The 15,356-nt window shown below is 37.8% G+C and overlaps 1 protein-coding gene and 1 non-coding gene across 2 annotated transcripts in view; one reads left to right on the top strand and one right to left on the bottom strand.

Annotated features, from left to right (window-relative positions):
• CDK15 (cyclin dependent kinase 15) overlaps positions 1-13,224 on the bottom strand; it is an 82,923-nt gene extending 69,699 nt beyond the window's left edge. The window contains exons 1-4 of the mRNA XM_043577504.1: positions 12,659-13,224; positions 11,799-11,948; positions 11,504-11,598; positions 3,620-3,699 (exon numbers count right to left, since the gene is read on the bottom strand). Coding sequence (XP_043433439.1) covers positions 3,620-3,699; positions 11,504-11,598; positions 11,799-11,948; positions 12,659-12,781 — 448 coding nt within the window. The 5' untranslated portion in view covers positions 12,782-13,224. The remainder of the gene's footprint in view (positions 1-3,619; positions 3,700-11,503; positions 11,599-11,798; positions 11,949-12,658) is intronic.
• A 1,234-nt stretch (positions 13,225-14,458) lies between these two features.
• Positions 14,459-14,565, top strand: LOC122482244. Its single transcript, XR_006297049.1, has one exon. It is a non-coding gene; the product is annotated as a U6 spliceosomal RNA (small nuclear RNA).
• Positions 14,566-15,356: the final 791 nt, after the last annotated feature.

The raw sequence follows: 15,356 nt of genomic DNA, 5'->3' as shown, positions 1-15,356 counted from the left end.
ATACAAAATGTATCATAAAAACTGATTTCTATTTTTATTTTTACTTTTGCTAAAGGAGAAGTGCTTGAGTTACAGATTTCTAAATTTATCATAATAAAGTAGCATTAGAATAGAATAGATTCTAATATCTAACAATTCTGATTACTAGTTCTGAGGCTCGGACAAGTTACTTCAGACTCCTTCATCTGAACAACAAAAATAACATGCTTTACCTACTAGAGTTGATGTAAGTGTTTTTTTAAAAAAAAGGTAATGGGGGAAAGGAGGAGAAAAGATTATGTCATACATCTAGTCTTCAAAAAAGATTAGTTATATGACTGCTTCCTAAACAAATGCTGCTAAAAGAGTGAAAGTCCTGCGTTTGAACCGAAAGTTTCCATTTTTTTTGAAAGATACTTAAAATAATGCACATTATTAAGACATTGATACACAGTTTCATAAAATTAGGGAATGTGTTCTTATATAAAAGCTTAAAATATTCACCTATTCAAATGAAAGTATCTTCTCCTAGTTGTAAAAATAAACATTTAAAATATAATTCCAGAGCCAATTATGGAAGATTTTTTCAAGTTGTTATAAAGGCAGCTGATCTTTTTAATTAGCAAAGGAATGAGGGTAGGGAACATGTCTATTTTGTGCACTACTATGTGTCTAGAAGCCAACAGAGTGCCTGGCCATAGTAAGTAGTCAATAAATATTTGTAGAATATTCATAGAGAGTGTACGGATTTTTGAATCAGAGAGATTTGGTTTGAAGCATGGCTATATGTTAGAATAATAGTAATATCTATCTCCGGAGATTGTTAAAAAGATTGGAAGAGGTAACATATGAAAAGTATCTGGCATGTGTATTAAGATATGTTTTCCTTCGTGTTGTTCATACTTTTGCTGATTTCATAATATTACATGTTAAGATCAAATAGTATTCCAAATGACCAGACTAATGAACCACCACATGTATTCTACTTATATATAAAGAGACCATGCATGTAGTAAAATTCTATTCAGTAAATCTTTGGCTGATATCCCATCAGAGCAGCCAAACTGTTCAGGAAAAGTAATTCCTGCTTCAAGGCTTTGAAAAAAAAAAATCTGCATTACTTGTTCAGTTTTTCTGCATGTGGCTTTCGGTTGCCTTTTTAGCTAGTGACCCAGGGTTTTAACTAATGAACTCCAGCTGTTCTTATTTTGCCTTCCATCCCTTCTCATTTAACCTCCTGTCTCCCTGGTCTCACATCCTTAAAGTTCTTACAGGAAAAATGGGACAGTGCCAAAGTTTTCAAATGAGGCCTCATCCCTTCTTGAGGGGAGAGGGCTTCTTTAACAAGGGCTTCTAGCTTTCTCAATGATGGAAAAAGAAACATTCATTGTTGGAAAATGGATGCCTAACAACCTCCAATGTGTCAAAAATCCTCTTGTGGTTTTTAATATTATACAAGCAAAGCGTTCAGTAAGGTAAGTCCATAAAACAAACCAAGAAAGTCCACAGCTGAATACTAAATGTAATTGCAAACACCTGTGAAGGAGAGGCAATTTCTTAGTAAATATGCAATAAAAGAAACATCTACCATACAGAACAATACAGATCCAGCTTTTCTGAACCATGCTGAGAACCATCTGTTAGCAAAACTGGCAAAATTTTTCATTGTTAAGTCAAATGTCAACCTGAAAAACTTGGCTGTGGGCAAAATCTGAGCAAGGCAGTCCTGAAGTAATAGGCAAGCTCAAACGCACAAAGACAACACCATGAAAATGCGGTGAAGCTGGGCCAGAGGCTCTCCCATTATATTGGTGACCTGGGGATTTCTATTATGTTCAGAAATACTATTCAACCTATCCACACAACTCCTTCTAAATCTGATCATACTTTCATGGGGACCACTAATAAGTACATTAGTAAATGCAGCTTCCATTATATTAAACACTTAAAACCACACTTTCCTCTAGAATGCACCTGATCCTACCAGGATGAATTCCCGGCTAACCTGACGGCCATTTGGCCCCTATACTCAAATTCAAAACGACATATTTCCCAGGGGCTCTAAAAGACTTTTGAAAATGGCATCAAATTCAGTTATAAACTCATTTTGTAAATTGCTTTTTCCATGCCTGTTTGCATAACCCATCCTTCCAAGCTCAGTTCAAAATCTACTGACTCCATTAGCCACACTGAGACTAACTGGTTCTCATATTAGTTTATGTCTCTTTTTAACCTCCATTATAACACTTGTAACCTGATTCATCTGCTCTGTTAAGACTGAAAATGACAGAGAGCAAAAATCAGGGCTTTTTCTTCTCATCCTTCATAATGCCCAGCAATATGGTGGGCATATAAGTATGTGTTTCATAAAGAAGGGAAAATAGTTAACGGGAGAAAGTAAAAGAGAAGAGACATTTCTTTTTCTTCTTCTTCTTCTTCTTCTTCTTCATCGTCGTCTTTTTTTTTTTTTCTGAAATTGATAGCAATCCTATCATCATTAGATTTCAAATGGCTCATGTAGGGGCACCTGGGTAGCTCGATCAGTTAAGAGTCCAACCTGAGCTCATGTCATGATCTCGTGCTTTATGGCTTTGAGCCCCACGTCAGGATCAGTGCTGACAGCTCAGAGCCTGAAGCCTGCTTCGGAGTCTGTGTCTCCCTCTCTCTCTGCCCCTCCCCTGCTCATGCTCTGTCTCTCTCTGTCTCAAAAATAAATAAAAACATTAAAAAAAGAATAAATCATAAAATGATAGTATAAATATGCTCCAAAAACTATAATGAACAATACGGTTGCAATTATTATTATTTTTTAATTTAAATTCAAGCTAGTTAACATACAGCGTAGTACTGGTTTCAGGAGTAGAATCCAGTGATTCATCACTTATATAAGTGCTCATCCCAACAAGTGCCCTCCTTAATGCCCATCACCCACTTAGCCCATCCCCCCCCCAGTGCCCCTCCAACAATCCTCAGGTTTTTTTTCTGTATTTAAGAGTCTCTCATGGTTTGCCTCCCTCTCTTTTTAACTTATTTTTCCTTCTCTTCCCCTATGCTCATCTGTTGTGTTTCTTAAATTTCACATTTGAGTGAAATCATATTTATCTTTCTCTGACTGACTTACTTCACCTAGCATAATACACTCTAGCTCCAACCATGTTGTTGCAAATGGCAAGATTGCATTCTTTTTGAATGTTGAGTAATATTCCATTGTGTGTAGATATATATCTATATCTATATCTATACCTATATCTATATCTATATCTACACACATTCCATTGTGTATGTATATATCTACACACATACCTACCACATCCTCTTTATCCACTCATCCGTTGATGGACATTTAGACTCTTTCCATAATTTGGTTATTGTGAATGGCACTGCTATAAACTTTGGGGTGCATGTGCCCCTTCAAATCAACATTTTTGTATCCTTTGGATAAGTACCTAGTAGTGTAATTGCTGGGTCATAGGATAGTTCTATTTTTAATTTTTTGAGGAACTTCCATACTATTCTCCAGTTGTGATTATAATATTACTTCTAGAAATATCAAAAGCTAGATGCTGAATGGATAGATTCAATGGATTTTTTTTTTTCTTACCAAATCAAGGACCTGTAAGATAGATCTCTTGGATCTTACCTTCCCGAATAGCTGTAAATGGGACTCCTTCCTCTTCATTCATGCTAATGACTTTGAGAGCCACTAGCTGTCCATTTATCCTGGAAGAGTTGGGGGTGGGGAGAGGGATGGGGAGGACACACATTTATTGAGATGGTTCATAGCAGCAGTTTATACTAAGGATAGTTTAATGAAAGTAGCTTTTCCTTCCAAATACATTCCAGCATATGAATCCACAATTTTCTAAAAATATGCAGTTTTAAAAGTCATATGTATGTATACCAAAATATTTTTTTTCCCTCTTTACTCATTATAGAAACTTTGGAGAACACAGAAAGGCACTAAACCCATCCTCATAATACTTTGATGTATATTGTTCCTTTCATTTCCTTTTCTGCACTTATTTGGACCATCCTTATTTTTCATCTGAATTATTGTAGTGGCCACCTAACAGTTTCCCTACTTGTACATTTGTACCCCTACTGTCTCAATAGAGCAGCCCAGGCGATCCTTTTTAAGGGAATTTCAGAATAAATCACTTCTCTGCTCAAAACCTACCATTATTGTCACATTTCAATCTGTTAAAATTTTTTTCTTATGTATTTATTTATTTTGATAGAGAGAGAGAGAGAGTGTGTGTGTGTGTGTGTGTGTGTGTCTGTGTGCACACGCAAGCAGGGGAGGGGCAGAGGGAAGGAGAGACAGAATCCCAAGCAGGCTCTGCACCATCAGCACAGAGCCCGATGAGGAAAGGGGGAGGGGTGCTGGAACCCACAAACTGTGAGATCATGACCTGAGCCAAGATCAAAAGTTGGATGCTTAACTGACTGAGCCACCCAGGTGCCCTGGTCACATTTCAATAAAAGCCAAATTCTTACAACTACCTTCTAGGTGCCACCTGACCTGCCCAGGCCCACCATTACCTCTTTCTCTAACCTCCTCTTGCTCTCCCCTTATTCAGTGTTTTGTTCACGGATGTAAGTGAGGTGCTGGAGAACTGAGATTTTAATACATGTATAAATACGCGATTTTCAATACAGCGGGATTCATGTCATGTTATCAGTAACTTGCTTTTCTGCCATTTTTCTTTTATTCATTCTTTACAGTATAGGATGATATTTAATTAAATATTTAATAATGATATAATATTTTATCATATAAATACACTGCAGTGTGTTTATGTTTGGCTGGTTCCAAATGCTTTTAAAATGTTTCTTTTGACTATTATAAAAATACAGTCATGGGGCGCCTGGGTGGCTCGGTCGGTTGAGCTTCCGACTTGAGCTCAGGTCGTGGTCTCCCAGTTCCTGGGTTCGAGCCCCACGTCGGGCTCTGTGCTGACAGCTCAGAGCCTGAAGCCTGCTTCACATTCTGTGTCTCCCTCTCTCTCTGCCCTTCTCCTTCTCACTCTCTCTCTCTCTCAGAAATAAATAAACATAAAAAAAATTAAAAAAAAATACAGTCATGATCACGTCTGTATCAGTCTTTTCACACAGCCCCTATTCTTTTCTTAGGGTTGAGTTGGAATTGCTAAGTCAGAGTATGCTGTGCACAAGTTTTTATTGTTTTGAATGCATGTTCCCAAATTATGCCACAGAGTAATTACACCACTCACTGGTCATGAGAATGGCCATCCCAGCACTTTCTTGCCAGCACTGGGCAGAGTTTTTATTTTGTTTTGTTTTTTCATTTTTTAGAACAGATTTAGATTTACAGAAAAATTGAGAAGATAGCACAGAGAGTTCTCACATACCCCACATCCAGTTTCTTCCACTGTGAATATATTAGTATGATACATTTGTTGTAGTTAATGAACCAATATTGATACACTATTATTAACTAACGCTTATAGTTTATTAACTAACGCTTATGGTTACTGTGAGATCATGACCTGAGCCGAAATCAAGAGTCTGCTGCTTAATTGACTGAGCCACCCAGGTGCCTCATAGATGATTTTTAAGTTTATTTTATTTTAATTTTTCAGAGAGAGAGTGAGAGAGGAGATACAGCGTGAGCAGGGAGAGGCACAGAGGGAGAGAAAGAGAACCTTAAGCAGGCTCCATGCTCAATGCAGAACCCCATGAGGGCTTAATCCCAGGACCCTTGGATCATGACCTGAGCTGGAATCAAGAGTGAGATGCTTAACCAATTGAGCCACCCAGGCACCCTGATGATTTTTAAGTTTTAAAAATTTACTTGCTGTTACATACTGCCTTTTTAAAAAATAACATTTACAAGTTTATTATGGTTTTCCAACTTGATTTCAAAATGCATTCTTTTTATCTTTTTTAAAGTAGATATGGTAGATATGGTAGATATGTAAAAATTTATGAAATCAATAAATTTATCTATCTTAGTCTTTTTGAACTTGAGACATAATCAATGTACAGAATTTGTAGGTTAAATCTGTACAATGTCTGATACATTTACATATTGCAGTATGATTATCAGGATTTCTTTAGTTGTTTTTTTTTTTTTTTTTAGTTTATTTATTTATTTTGGGTGGGGGGAAGGGCAGAGAGAGGGGGAGAGAGAATCCCAAGCAGGCTCTGGGCTGTCAGTGCACAGCCAACACGGGGCTCGACCTCTCAAACCGTGTGACAATCACCTGAGCTGAGTTGGACGCTCAGTCGACTGAGCTACACAGGCGCCCCCAGGATTTCCTTAGTTTTTACCTAATGTCCTTTCTCTGTTAGCGTACCGCATTATATATAGTCGTCATGTCTCTCTTAGGCTCCTCTTGGCTGTGATAGATTCCTAGACTTGTTGATGACCATGACAGTTTTGAGGAGTACTGGTGAAAAATTTTGTAGCATACCTCTCTATTGCAGTATTTCTGATTTTTTTTTTTTTTGATGATTAGACGGGGGATATGGATTTTGAGAAGGTAAAGTGCCATTTTCATCCCATCATATTAAGGATACACACTATTGTCAGAATTTATGACTTTATATTGGCCTTAATCACCAGGCTGAGATAGTATCTGTCAGGTTTCTTCACTGTAGTTCTTTCCCCCCCAACTCCCTTTCCACAGTGTACTTTTGGAAGAATGTCACTATGAGTAGGTCACACTTAAGGAGTGGGGATTTATGCTTCAACTCCTTGAGGGTGGGTTATTTACATAAATTATTTGGAATTCTTCTGCACAGGAAAATTGTCTCTTCTCTCCCATTTATTAATTTATTGAGCCATTTATTTATATCAGTGTAGACTCATAGATATTTATTTTACACTTTGGGTTATAATCCAATATTAGTTTATTTTGTTGCTCAAATATTCCAGATTTGTCCTTTGGGAGCTCTTTCAGTTGGTTCCTGTGTCCCTTTGACATACCCTCATAAATGTGGGGTTTGTTTTTTGGTGTCATACTTTTATCTTCATTTATTTTTTGCCTATTTAATTTGCCTAAAAAGGATTATCATATTTTGATTTCTATTTCTTTAACTACTTGTGGACCTGAATTTTCTTAAGTTTATTGGTCTTTTCTGTTCTTTTGTGATTTGCTAATTTGCATTGGATATTGAAATATTTTTCATATCTTTTTAATTGAAATATTTTGCATATACTTTTCACCAATTTCTTTTGTCTATTTGAACATGTTTTTGAAATTTGGAACTTTAAAATTTTTATGAAGTTCAATATTTTCCAAAATGTTTTTTTTACTCAGAGCATACTTCTGTGAAATTCTCTCCACCCCCCAAAACAGTATTTTGGTCAAATATGTTTAGAAAATGCTTTACACTTTAAAATTTTTCTTGGGGCACTTGGGTGGCTCTGTCAGTTAAGCATCAGGTCATGATCTCATGTTTTGTGAGTTAGAGCCCTGCATTGGGCTCTGTGCTGACAGCTCAGAGCCTGGAGCCTGTTTCAGATTCTGTGTTTCTCTCTCTTTCTGCCCCTCCACTACTCTCTCTCTCAAAGATGAATAAACATTACAAAAGTTTTTTTTTTCAATTTTCTTAATCTTTCTTAGTCATGGTATACATTAATATTTTAAAGATGCTAAGAGCATCTATAATAAGGAATCACATTTTTTACTTTGTTTTAGGGTTCCCTGCAACAATTTGGCAATAGTAACTTTCAATGAAATATCCTAAGGTCTCTCAGAACGAGGGCTCCCTAGAACATACATGGGTAGATGGGGCACCATGGACACTTAAGGGTTCCGACTTCAGTGTTTTGAAGAGACAGACCTTTCTAGCCCAAAGGTTACACAGAATTCCTCTACCTATTCTTCCAGCTCTTATCTCTTCTTTTTCATTTAGCTCTTTAATCTACTAGGAATTCATATTATATATTTACTTATTCCAAGTTGCTAACTATCATCCCAGCTTCGTTTATTGGACTGTCTTCTATTCCCCACTGATTTGATAGTGATTTGACTTTTATACCATGATTATATATTAGATCTTACTAATACTTAGGTTTGTGACTGTTCTGGACTTAAAAAAATCATATTTCTTTGATCTGCCTTTTCTTATACTATACTATTTTAATTATTGTGGGTTTTGAACATATTTAGAATATATTAAAACTTGATGGGTGCTTGGGTGGATCAGTCGGTTGAGTAACTGTCTCTTGATTTTGGCTCAGGTCATGAGATAGAGCCAGGTTCTAGCTGGCTCAGGTTCGTGGGGGAGCCCCTGCCTTGGGCTCTATGCTGACAGTATGGAGCCTGCTTGGAATTTTCTCTCCCTCCCTTCCTCTGCCCCTCCCCTGCTTCTTGTGCTTGTGTGCACTCTCTCTCTCTCTGTTCCTCAAAATAAATAAATAAACTTTAAAAAATAACATATATTAAAACTTGAAATTAAAGAATCACTGACATCTTTGCACTATTAGATTTTCTAATTCAAACATTCTGTACTTCAATAATCTCTGGAATAATCCATAATACCTTATACACCCAATCTACTGCAACTGCAGCTCTTCCCTGTCCATGTGTCTTTCCACTCTCCCCTCCAATGCCTGGCCTACTCCTGCCTCACGGATTAGTTGCTTGCTGTTCCTTCTGCATGAGGCTGTCTTCCACTATACATGCACATGGCTCCTGCCTCACCTTTGTCAGAGTCTGTGTTCAAGTGTTCCCTTCTCATCTCTCTATTTAGAATAGTCATCCACCACCCTACTCTGGGGCTCCCCATCCCTCTCCACTGTTTTATTCTTTTCCAAAGCACTTTTCACTCTTCGATAAACTCAGTCTTTCATTAATTTGTTTATTGCCTATCTTACCGTAACTAGTATGTACACTCCATACGAGCAGAGAATTTTGTCACCTTTGTTCTCCAATGAATCTTTATTGTCTAAAAGAGTGTGTGGCACACAGTAGGTGCTTAATAAATATTAGTAGAATGAATGAGTGCCTGTCTGACTCTTTCTCAAGTCTTTATGTCCCTCAGTTACCCTCGCCCATTTTTTGACAGTAATGATTTTTGTTGTTGATGTTGTGAGAGTAACTTCCCTTACTGAACTTTCTAGTAACTGGTTATTGTTAACACACAAGACAACTTTTGATAAGTGTATTTTGATTTTGTAACTGATCACCTTATTCTGTCATACTGCTGCTACTGGTTCCTTAGATTATTGCCTTGGATTTTTTTTTTTTAATTTTTTTTTTCAACGTTTATTTATTTTTGGGACAGAGAGAGACAGAGCATGAACGGGGGAGGGGCAGAGAGAGAGGGAGACACAGAATCGGAAACAGGCTCCAGGCTCCGAGCCATCAGCCCAGAGCCCGACGTGGGGCTCGAACTCACGGACCGCGAGATCGTGACCTGGCTGAAGTCGGACGCTTAACCGACTGCGCCACCCAGGCGCCCCATTGCCTTGGGTTTTTTAGGTAGACAATTCTGTAGTCCACAAAAATGATAGTCAGGGGTTTTCTTTGGTCATTGCATTGGCTAGAATATTTGCTATAATCTTTAACAGTGAAGGATAATGAGAATTCTTGTCCTATCTCTAAATCAATGGAGGTGTCTCTAGTATTTAAGAAAGAAGGTATGTGGATTGTTGATTTGAAATACTCTACATCATAATGAGGAATTATCATGCTATTCCTATCTTGTTCAGAGTTTTAAAAAGTAGTAATTGGTGTTGAATTTATTTGGCATCCATCTCTGTGATTTTTTTTACTTATTTTAAAATTATAAATGTAATGTCTTTGCGGTAAGGAATAAAGTGAAAAGTCTGAGTAATCTTTCTTTGCCCACCACAGTTTTAGCCACTAGAAGTAACTACATTTCACAATCTCTTATGCATTTTTCCAGACTCCTCGATGCACACATAAATTTATACACGCATAGTACACCTGAGTACTTTTTTTCTAAATGAGAATATAGGATACATATTGTTCTGTAACTTGCTTTTGTTTTTTAAAATATCGGACATCTCCTTGTATTGGTACATCTCCTTCATACTTTAGATGACTGCACACCACTTCACTGCATGGTGATTACTTAGCTAGTACTCCATGAATGGGCATTTGTGACCAGGTTTTTACTCTGATTTTTTTTACTTTTTCTATTATAAATCTTGCTGCAATGAATGTACTTGTATGTATATCTCTATGCACTTAAACGAGTATTTCTAATGTATTTTTTTAAGTTTATTTATTTTGAGACAGAGAGAGAGTGAGCCAGGGAGAGGTAGAGAGAGGGAGAGAGAGAATCCCAAGCAGGCTCCATGCTGTCAGCTCAGAGCCCAATGCAGGGCTCGATCTCACAAACTGCAAGATCATGACCTGAGCTGAAATCAAGAGTTGGACGTTTAACCAACTGAGCCAATTAGGTGCCTCTCTGATGTATTTTTGAAACTATTACTCAGTTGACTCCCTTGAAGGAAACATTTTATATTCTTAGTTCCTAAGATAGTCTATGGAATTGTATTAAATAATGTATATAAAATGATTTTTGCCTAAAATCCTGTTTTAACATTAAAAACTGATAATGTGATTACTAGGATAAATAATAACTAGTCTTACAATATTTATATTAAAATTTTTTTTTTTAAATTTTTTTTTTCAACGTTTATTTATTTTTGGGAGAGAGACAGAGCATGAACGGGGGAGGGGCAGAGAGAGAGGGAGACACAGAATCAGAAACAGGCTCCAGGCTCCGAGCCATCAGCCCAGAGCCTGATGCGGGGCTCGAACTCACGGACCGCGAGATCGTGACCTGGCTGAAGTCGGATGCCCAACCGACTGCGCCACCCAGGCGCCCCTATATTACATTTTTAAAATTAACATTTAACCACTATTGAGCTATTATTTTCTCCATTGGAACATAAATTAAAGAAAGCAGACCTTCTGACTTTCTCGTCTTGGCTAAAAACCAATGAAGTTCATGGATCTTTCACATATGTTCAATAAACTTCATTAGCCAAAATGGGCACTTGGCTTCTGGATTAGCATTATTTTTTTTCTCCAACCATTTTATATATTTTACAAGTATACAAACCCAAATACTAATAATTTTTTGCAAGTATCATGCTTTGTAGAAACCAAGTGCAGCTTCTTCTATGAAGGTAAGAGGAAGAATGAAGGAACAAATTCAATGTTGCAAACTCTGTCTTCGTATTTTAGGGAGAGACGTGAAAAACCCTTTAGAGACACCTTACCAGCTGCACTTGCGAAGAGCAGTAATTGTTCTTTGGGTCAGCAGTAGAAAAATTCTACTTTAAATTGAATAAAAGAGAGAAAAGTTGATAAACGTCTTAGTGAACTGATTTTAATTAGGGCAAGAGAAGTTTGTTTTCCTTGCCAGACTATTTAAATCATCATGTCTCTCCCTGTTGACTGTGGTGTCTTACAGTGGTCCTGAACTTCTGTCATGTGTTACCTGGCTCTATAATTTCAAATCAGAGGGGTGGGATCCTCATCTCTAGAGTCTCTCCCAGCTATGAGTTACTCACCTGCTAATCCCCTTGTAAACTGTGGCATAAGAACCTTCACCCAGTTTCTCCAAGTTCAAGTAAGATGAGGCTGCCCCAAAAGGGAGGTTCTTCCTCTGCTTAAGGGGAATGGGGAGGGGAGAGAGGTGGGAAGGAAAGAAAGAACACATATTTTAGGGTTGACATTTTTCCCAGAGAAATTAGCATTGCCCAAGTATACTTGGGGCCCTCTCAGTACCTGCCCTAGAAGTAAAGGCCAGCCTCCTAGACAAGCATGTATTAAATCATTCTACTTCAACATCAGCTGTTCACTCACCCACTGAAAACCCTGCCTCAGATCCTCTTTCTGAAAAGAATCACTGTTACTCCGTGGCCTTTTACTCTTGTACTTCCGGGCACGGACCGCCTGAAGTCCCCTGGGGTGAAATGAAGTCATGGAACATGATGCTTCTTTTAGGTCTGTTAGCTAGAGAAAAAAGACAGTACAGGAATAAAATGTATGCAAAGTCAAGACTCAGTGGCTGGCATAAAGCATTTTTTCTCCACTTATCTGATTGTTACTCTTCAGATGTTTTCTAAGCCTCCTACACCCCAAAAAGCAAATCCTTTCCCGAAAGTCAGATCCTTAAAAAAGACCATAATGATATCACCTGCTAAAACTCTACATTGTTTCTTCACTTAAAAATATTTCTTTAACACTTAGGTTAACCTAAATCTCTCTGATGGATGGTTTCCAATTTTTCTCTGTTTGGTTCAGTCTTTTCATGTTCTTTTAATTTATCTCTTTTGGGGAATAATTTTCTAGTATGTCATTGCTAATAATCATAAGCTAATCATTGTGATTTTGAATCCATAGCATACCAATATTGCAGCTTGCTTTCTGGGGCTCAGCTGTGTAACTTAGTACTTCAGATATTCCAAGAGAATAACTACTTTCTCAACCTCAAGTCGCTGAATTTCGTGTAGCCCAAAGCATAGGATTATTTTTCCCTTTTGCTTTACAAGAACATCCCCAAACTTGATAGCAACAGCCATAAATTCTCAGTGACTTTAATAGAATTTTCTTTTTATTGTTTTTGACCCACCGCAGAGAAATCAGACCCTGCTCCAGAAAGGGAGTCTCTGAGCTCCCTAGTTTATCAACAGAGGAAGATGCTTCTCCCGGGTTACAAATACCTCGATCGCAGCCTCCGCCGGCACAGGCGCAGTCCTCTGACAGCTGTGTGCATCGCCTCCCTCCCAACAGCGATGGCAGCTGCATCCAGGCTGGAGAGTCTTTGTACACAGCTCTTGACCCATAATCTTCTAGGTTCAAGGAGAAAACCCGCACTTGAACCTCTTCCTCTCTGCTTCTCCTGTCCTCGTTCGCTCCCTTTTTGCCAGAGGTCAGCAATGCTGGAGCTTTCATATGACTCACATGAGGGCTCTGAGCGGAGCAGCCTCATGACTTCAGCAGTTTTCCTTATCAGCCCAAGAAACTACATCGAAAAGGTGGCCGCCTGCATTCTTACGTGCACAACCGAAAACAGGACAGCTAATATTGCATAGAATCAATCTTGGCACAAAGTTCTTATTCCAGGCATAAGTTAGTGCTGTTAGTATACATAGCTTTTATGAATTTACATTGCTTATCCATGTAAATGATAATGATATTGATTAGGCTTCCCTGGTGCTAAAGTGGACATGTTGAGGAGTATTTTCTCCCTGCCTTTCATCTGAAAGCGTTTTGCTTCTCAGACTTTAAAATAAATTTGCAACCTAGTCAGCTTTTAGTAGTGAAAGAAACCACAGAATCATAGAACAAGAAAATAGTTCTCTGTCTCTTTGCCTCCAAGCAATAGTATATAATATTTAATAGCTCCAGAGCAGTAGTCATCCATTCACTGATTCAAAAATGATCTAGTAAGCACCTGTGTTGTTTTTACTATACAGATAGTGATATTATCCAATGGTGGGGAGAGAGGAGTTTGTATAAAATATCTCCTTCTCTTTCTCTCTTCTTCCCACTCCTTCCCCTACCCCTTCCTGCCACATAAATGTAATTAATGTTTACCATATTAATACCATGACATGTCAAGGAAATAGCTTGAGTTAACTTTGTAGTGTTTGAACAGAACTTTTTCTCTCATAGAGTCCTAATGTTATTGCCACTATAATGTACTAATCAGAATGAGACAGAATGTAGGATACATACACACACACACACACACACACACACGCGCGCGCGCGCGCGCGCGCACACACACACATACAATCAGTATCATTAAGGGGTGAAAAATGAGTCATGTCTATTACCACAGCAATATTTATATATATTTGATAACTGAACCTCAACAGTTAAAAGAAAGTTTCAGAGAATTTATGAACATTATGAACATATTTAATTGAATACGAACATTTCATTATGAATTATGAAATTTGAAGTTTTATTTCAAAATTTCCATAAGAGAAGAGATGTAAAATAGGCCAGTTTAAAGATTCACTCAAATTAGAGACATTTAGTAAAAAAAAAAAAAAAATGACCAGTTAAACTAATACCTCAAAAATTTTTATTTGGTTAAAGACCAAATAAACCTTTGACCAACAATCAACAGAAAGTGAAAGAAGTTAATTTCTCAGAATACTTAATTCTGTTAGAATTTATCATAATTTGATTATAATACCTTTTATGAGAAATGCTGATTTCTGCCTAAAAGGAGATTGTGAATTTTATCATACAAAACCCAGACCATGCATGAGACAGTTTTTCCTTATCACCCTCTAATTATCATAAGTTTTAGATTTTTTTGAATGGCTAGCATTTTTTATTAGGTAGGGGGTTATTCACCTAAGTCGCAAATTGCTTAGATAGAATAGCCTGATATTTTTAAGGTTTAAAATGCTATGTTTAAATACTCGATGGGCTACTCAGGGAAACTGTGAAATACCCTTCAGAATTTTCAAAAATTATTTACAGTCTTCTTTAAAGTCAAGGAAGTGCTCAGTTTGGAAGCACATATACTAAAATCAGAACAATACTGAGAAGATCAGCACGGCCCCTGTGCAAGGATGACACACAAATTCCTGAAACGTTCCATATTGAAAATATAAATAAATAAATAAATAAATAAAGTCAAGGAAAAATATTAAATGACTTCTTAATTCTAGCTCTAGGGGCATCTGAGTGGCTCAGTTGGTTAAGCGTCTGATTTTGGCCCAGGTCTTTATCTCAAGGTTTGTGGGTTCGAGCCCCACATCAGGCTTGCTGCTGTCAGTGCAGAGCCTGCTTTAGATCCTCTCTTTCTCCGTGCCCCTCCCCCCCTCAAAAATAAATAAACATTAAAAAAAAAAAAGATGTTTGGGGCACCTGGGTGGCTCAGTCGGTTGAGCGTCCGACTTCGGCTCAGGTCATGATCTAACGGTCTGTGAGTTCGAGCCCCGCGTCGGGCTCTGTGCTGACAGCTCAGAGCCTGGAGCCTGCTTCACATTCTGTGTCTCCCTCCTTCTCTGCCTATCCCCCACTCATGCTGTCTTTCTTTCTCTCTCTCTCTCTCTCTCTGTCAAAAATAAATAAACATTGGGGCGCCTGGGTGGCTCAGTCGGTTAAGCATCCGACTTCGGCTCAGGTCATGATCTCACTGTCCGTGAGTTCGAGCCCCGCGTCGGGCTCTGTGCTGACAGCTCAGAGCCTGGAGCCTGTTTCGGATTCTGTGTCTCCCTCTCTCTCTGACCCTCCCCCATTCATGCTCTGTCTCTCCCTGTCTCAAAAATAAATAAAATGTTAAAAGAAAATTAAAATAAATAAATAAATAAATAAACATTAAAAAATTATAAAAAAAAAAGATGTTTGCTAGATCTATGTCCAAAACAATTTTTATTATCAAATATTTCTGAG

The sequence above is a fragment of the Prionailurus bengalensis genome, chromosome C1 (genome assembly GCF_016509475.1).
Source record: "Prionailurus bengalensis isolate Pbe53 chromosome C1, Fcat_Pben_1.1_paternal_pri, whole genome shotgun sequence".
NCBI lineage: Eukaryota > Metazoa > Chordata > Mammalia > Carnivora > Felidae > Prionailurus > Prionailurus bengalensis.
The sequence above is the reverse complement of the archived record's forward strand: the minus strand, read 5'-3'. Positions and strand labels throughout refer to the sequence as shown.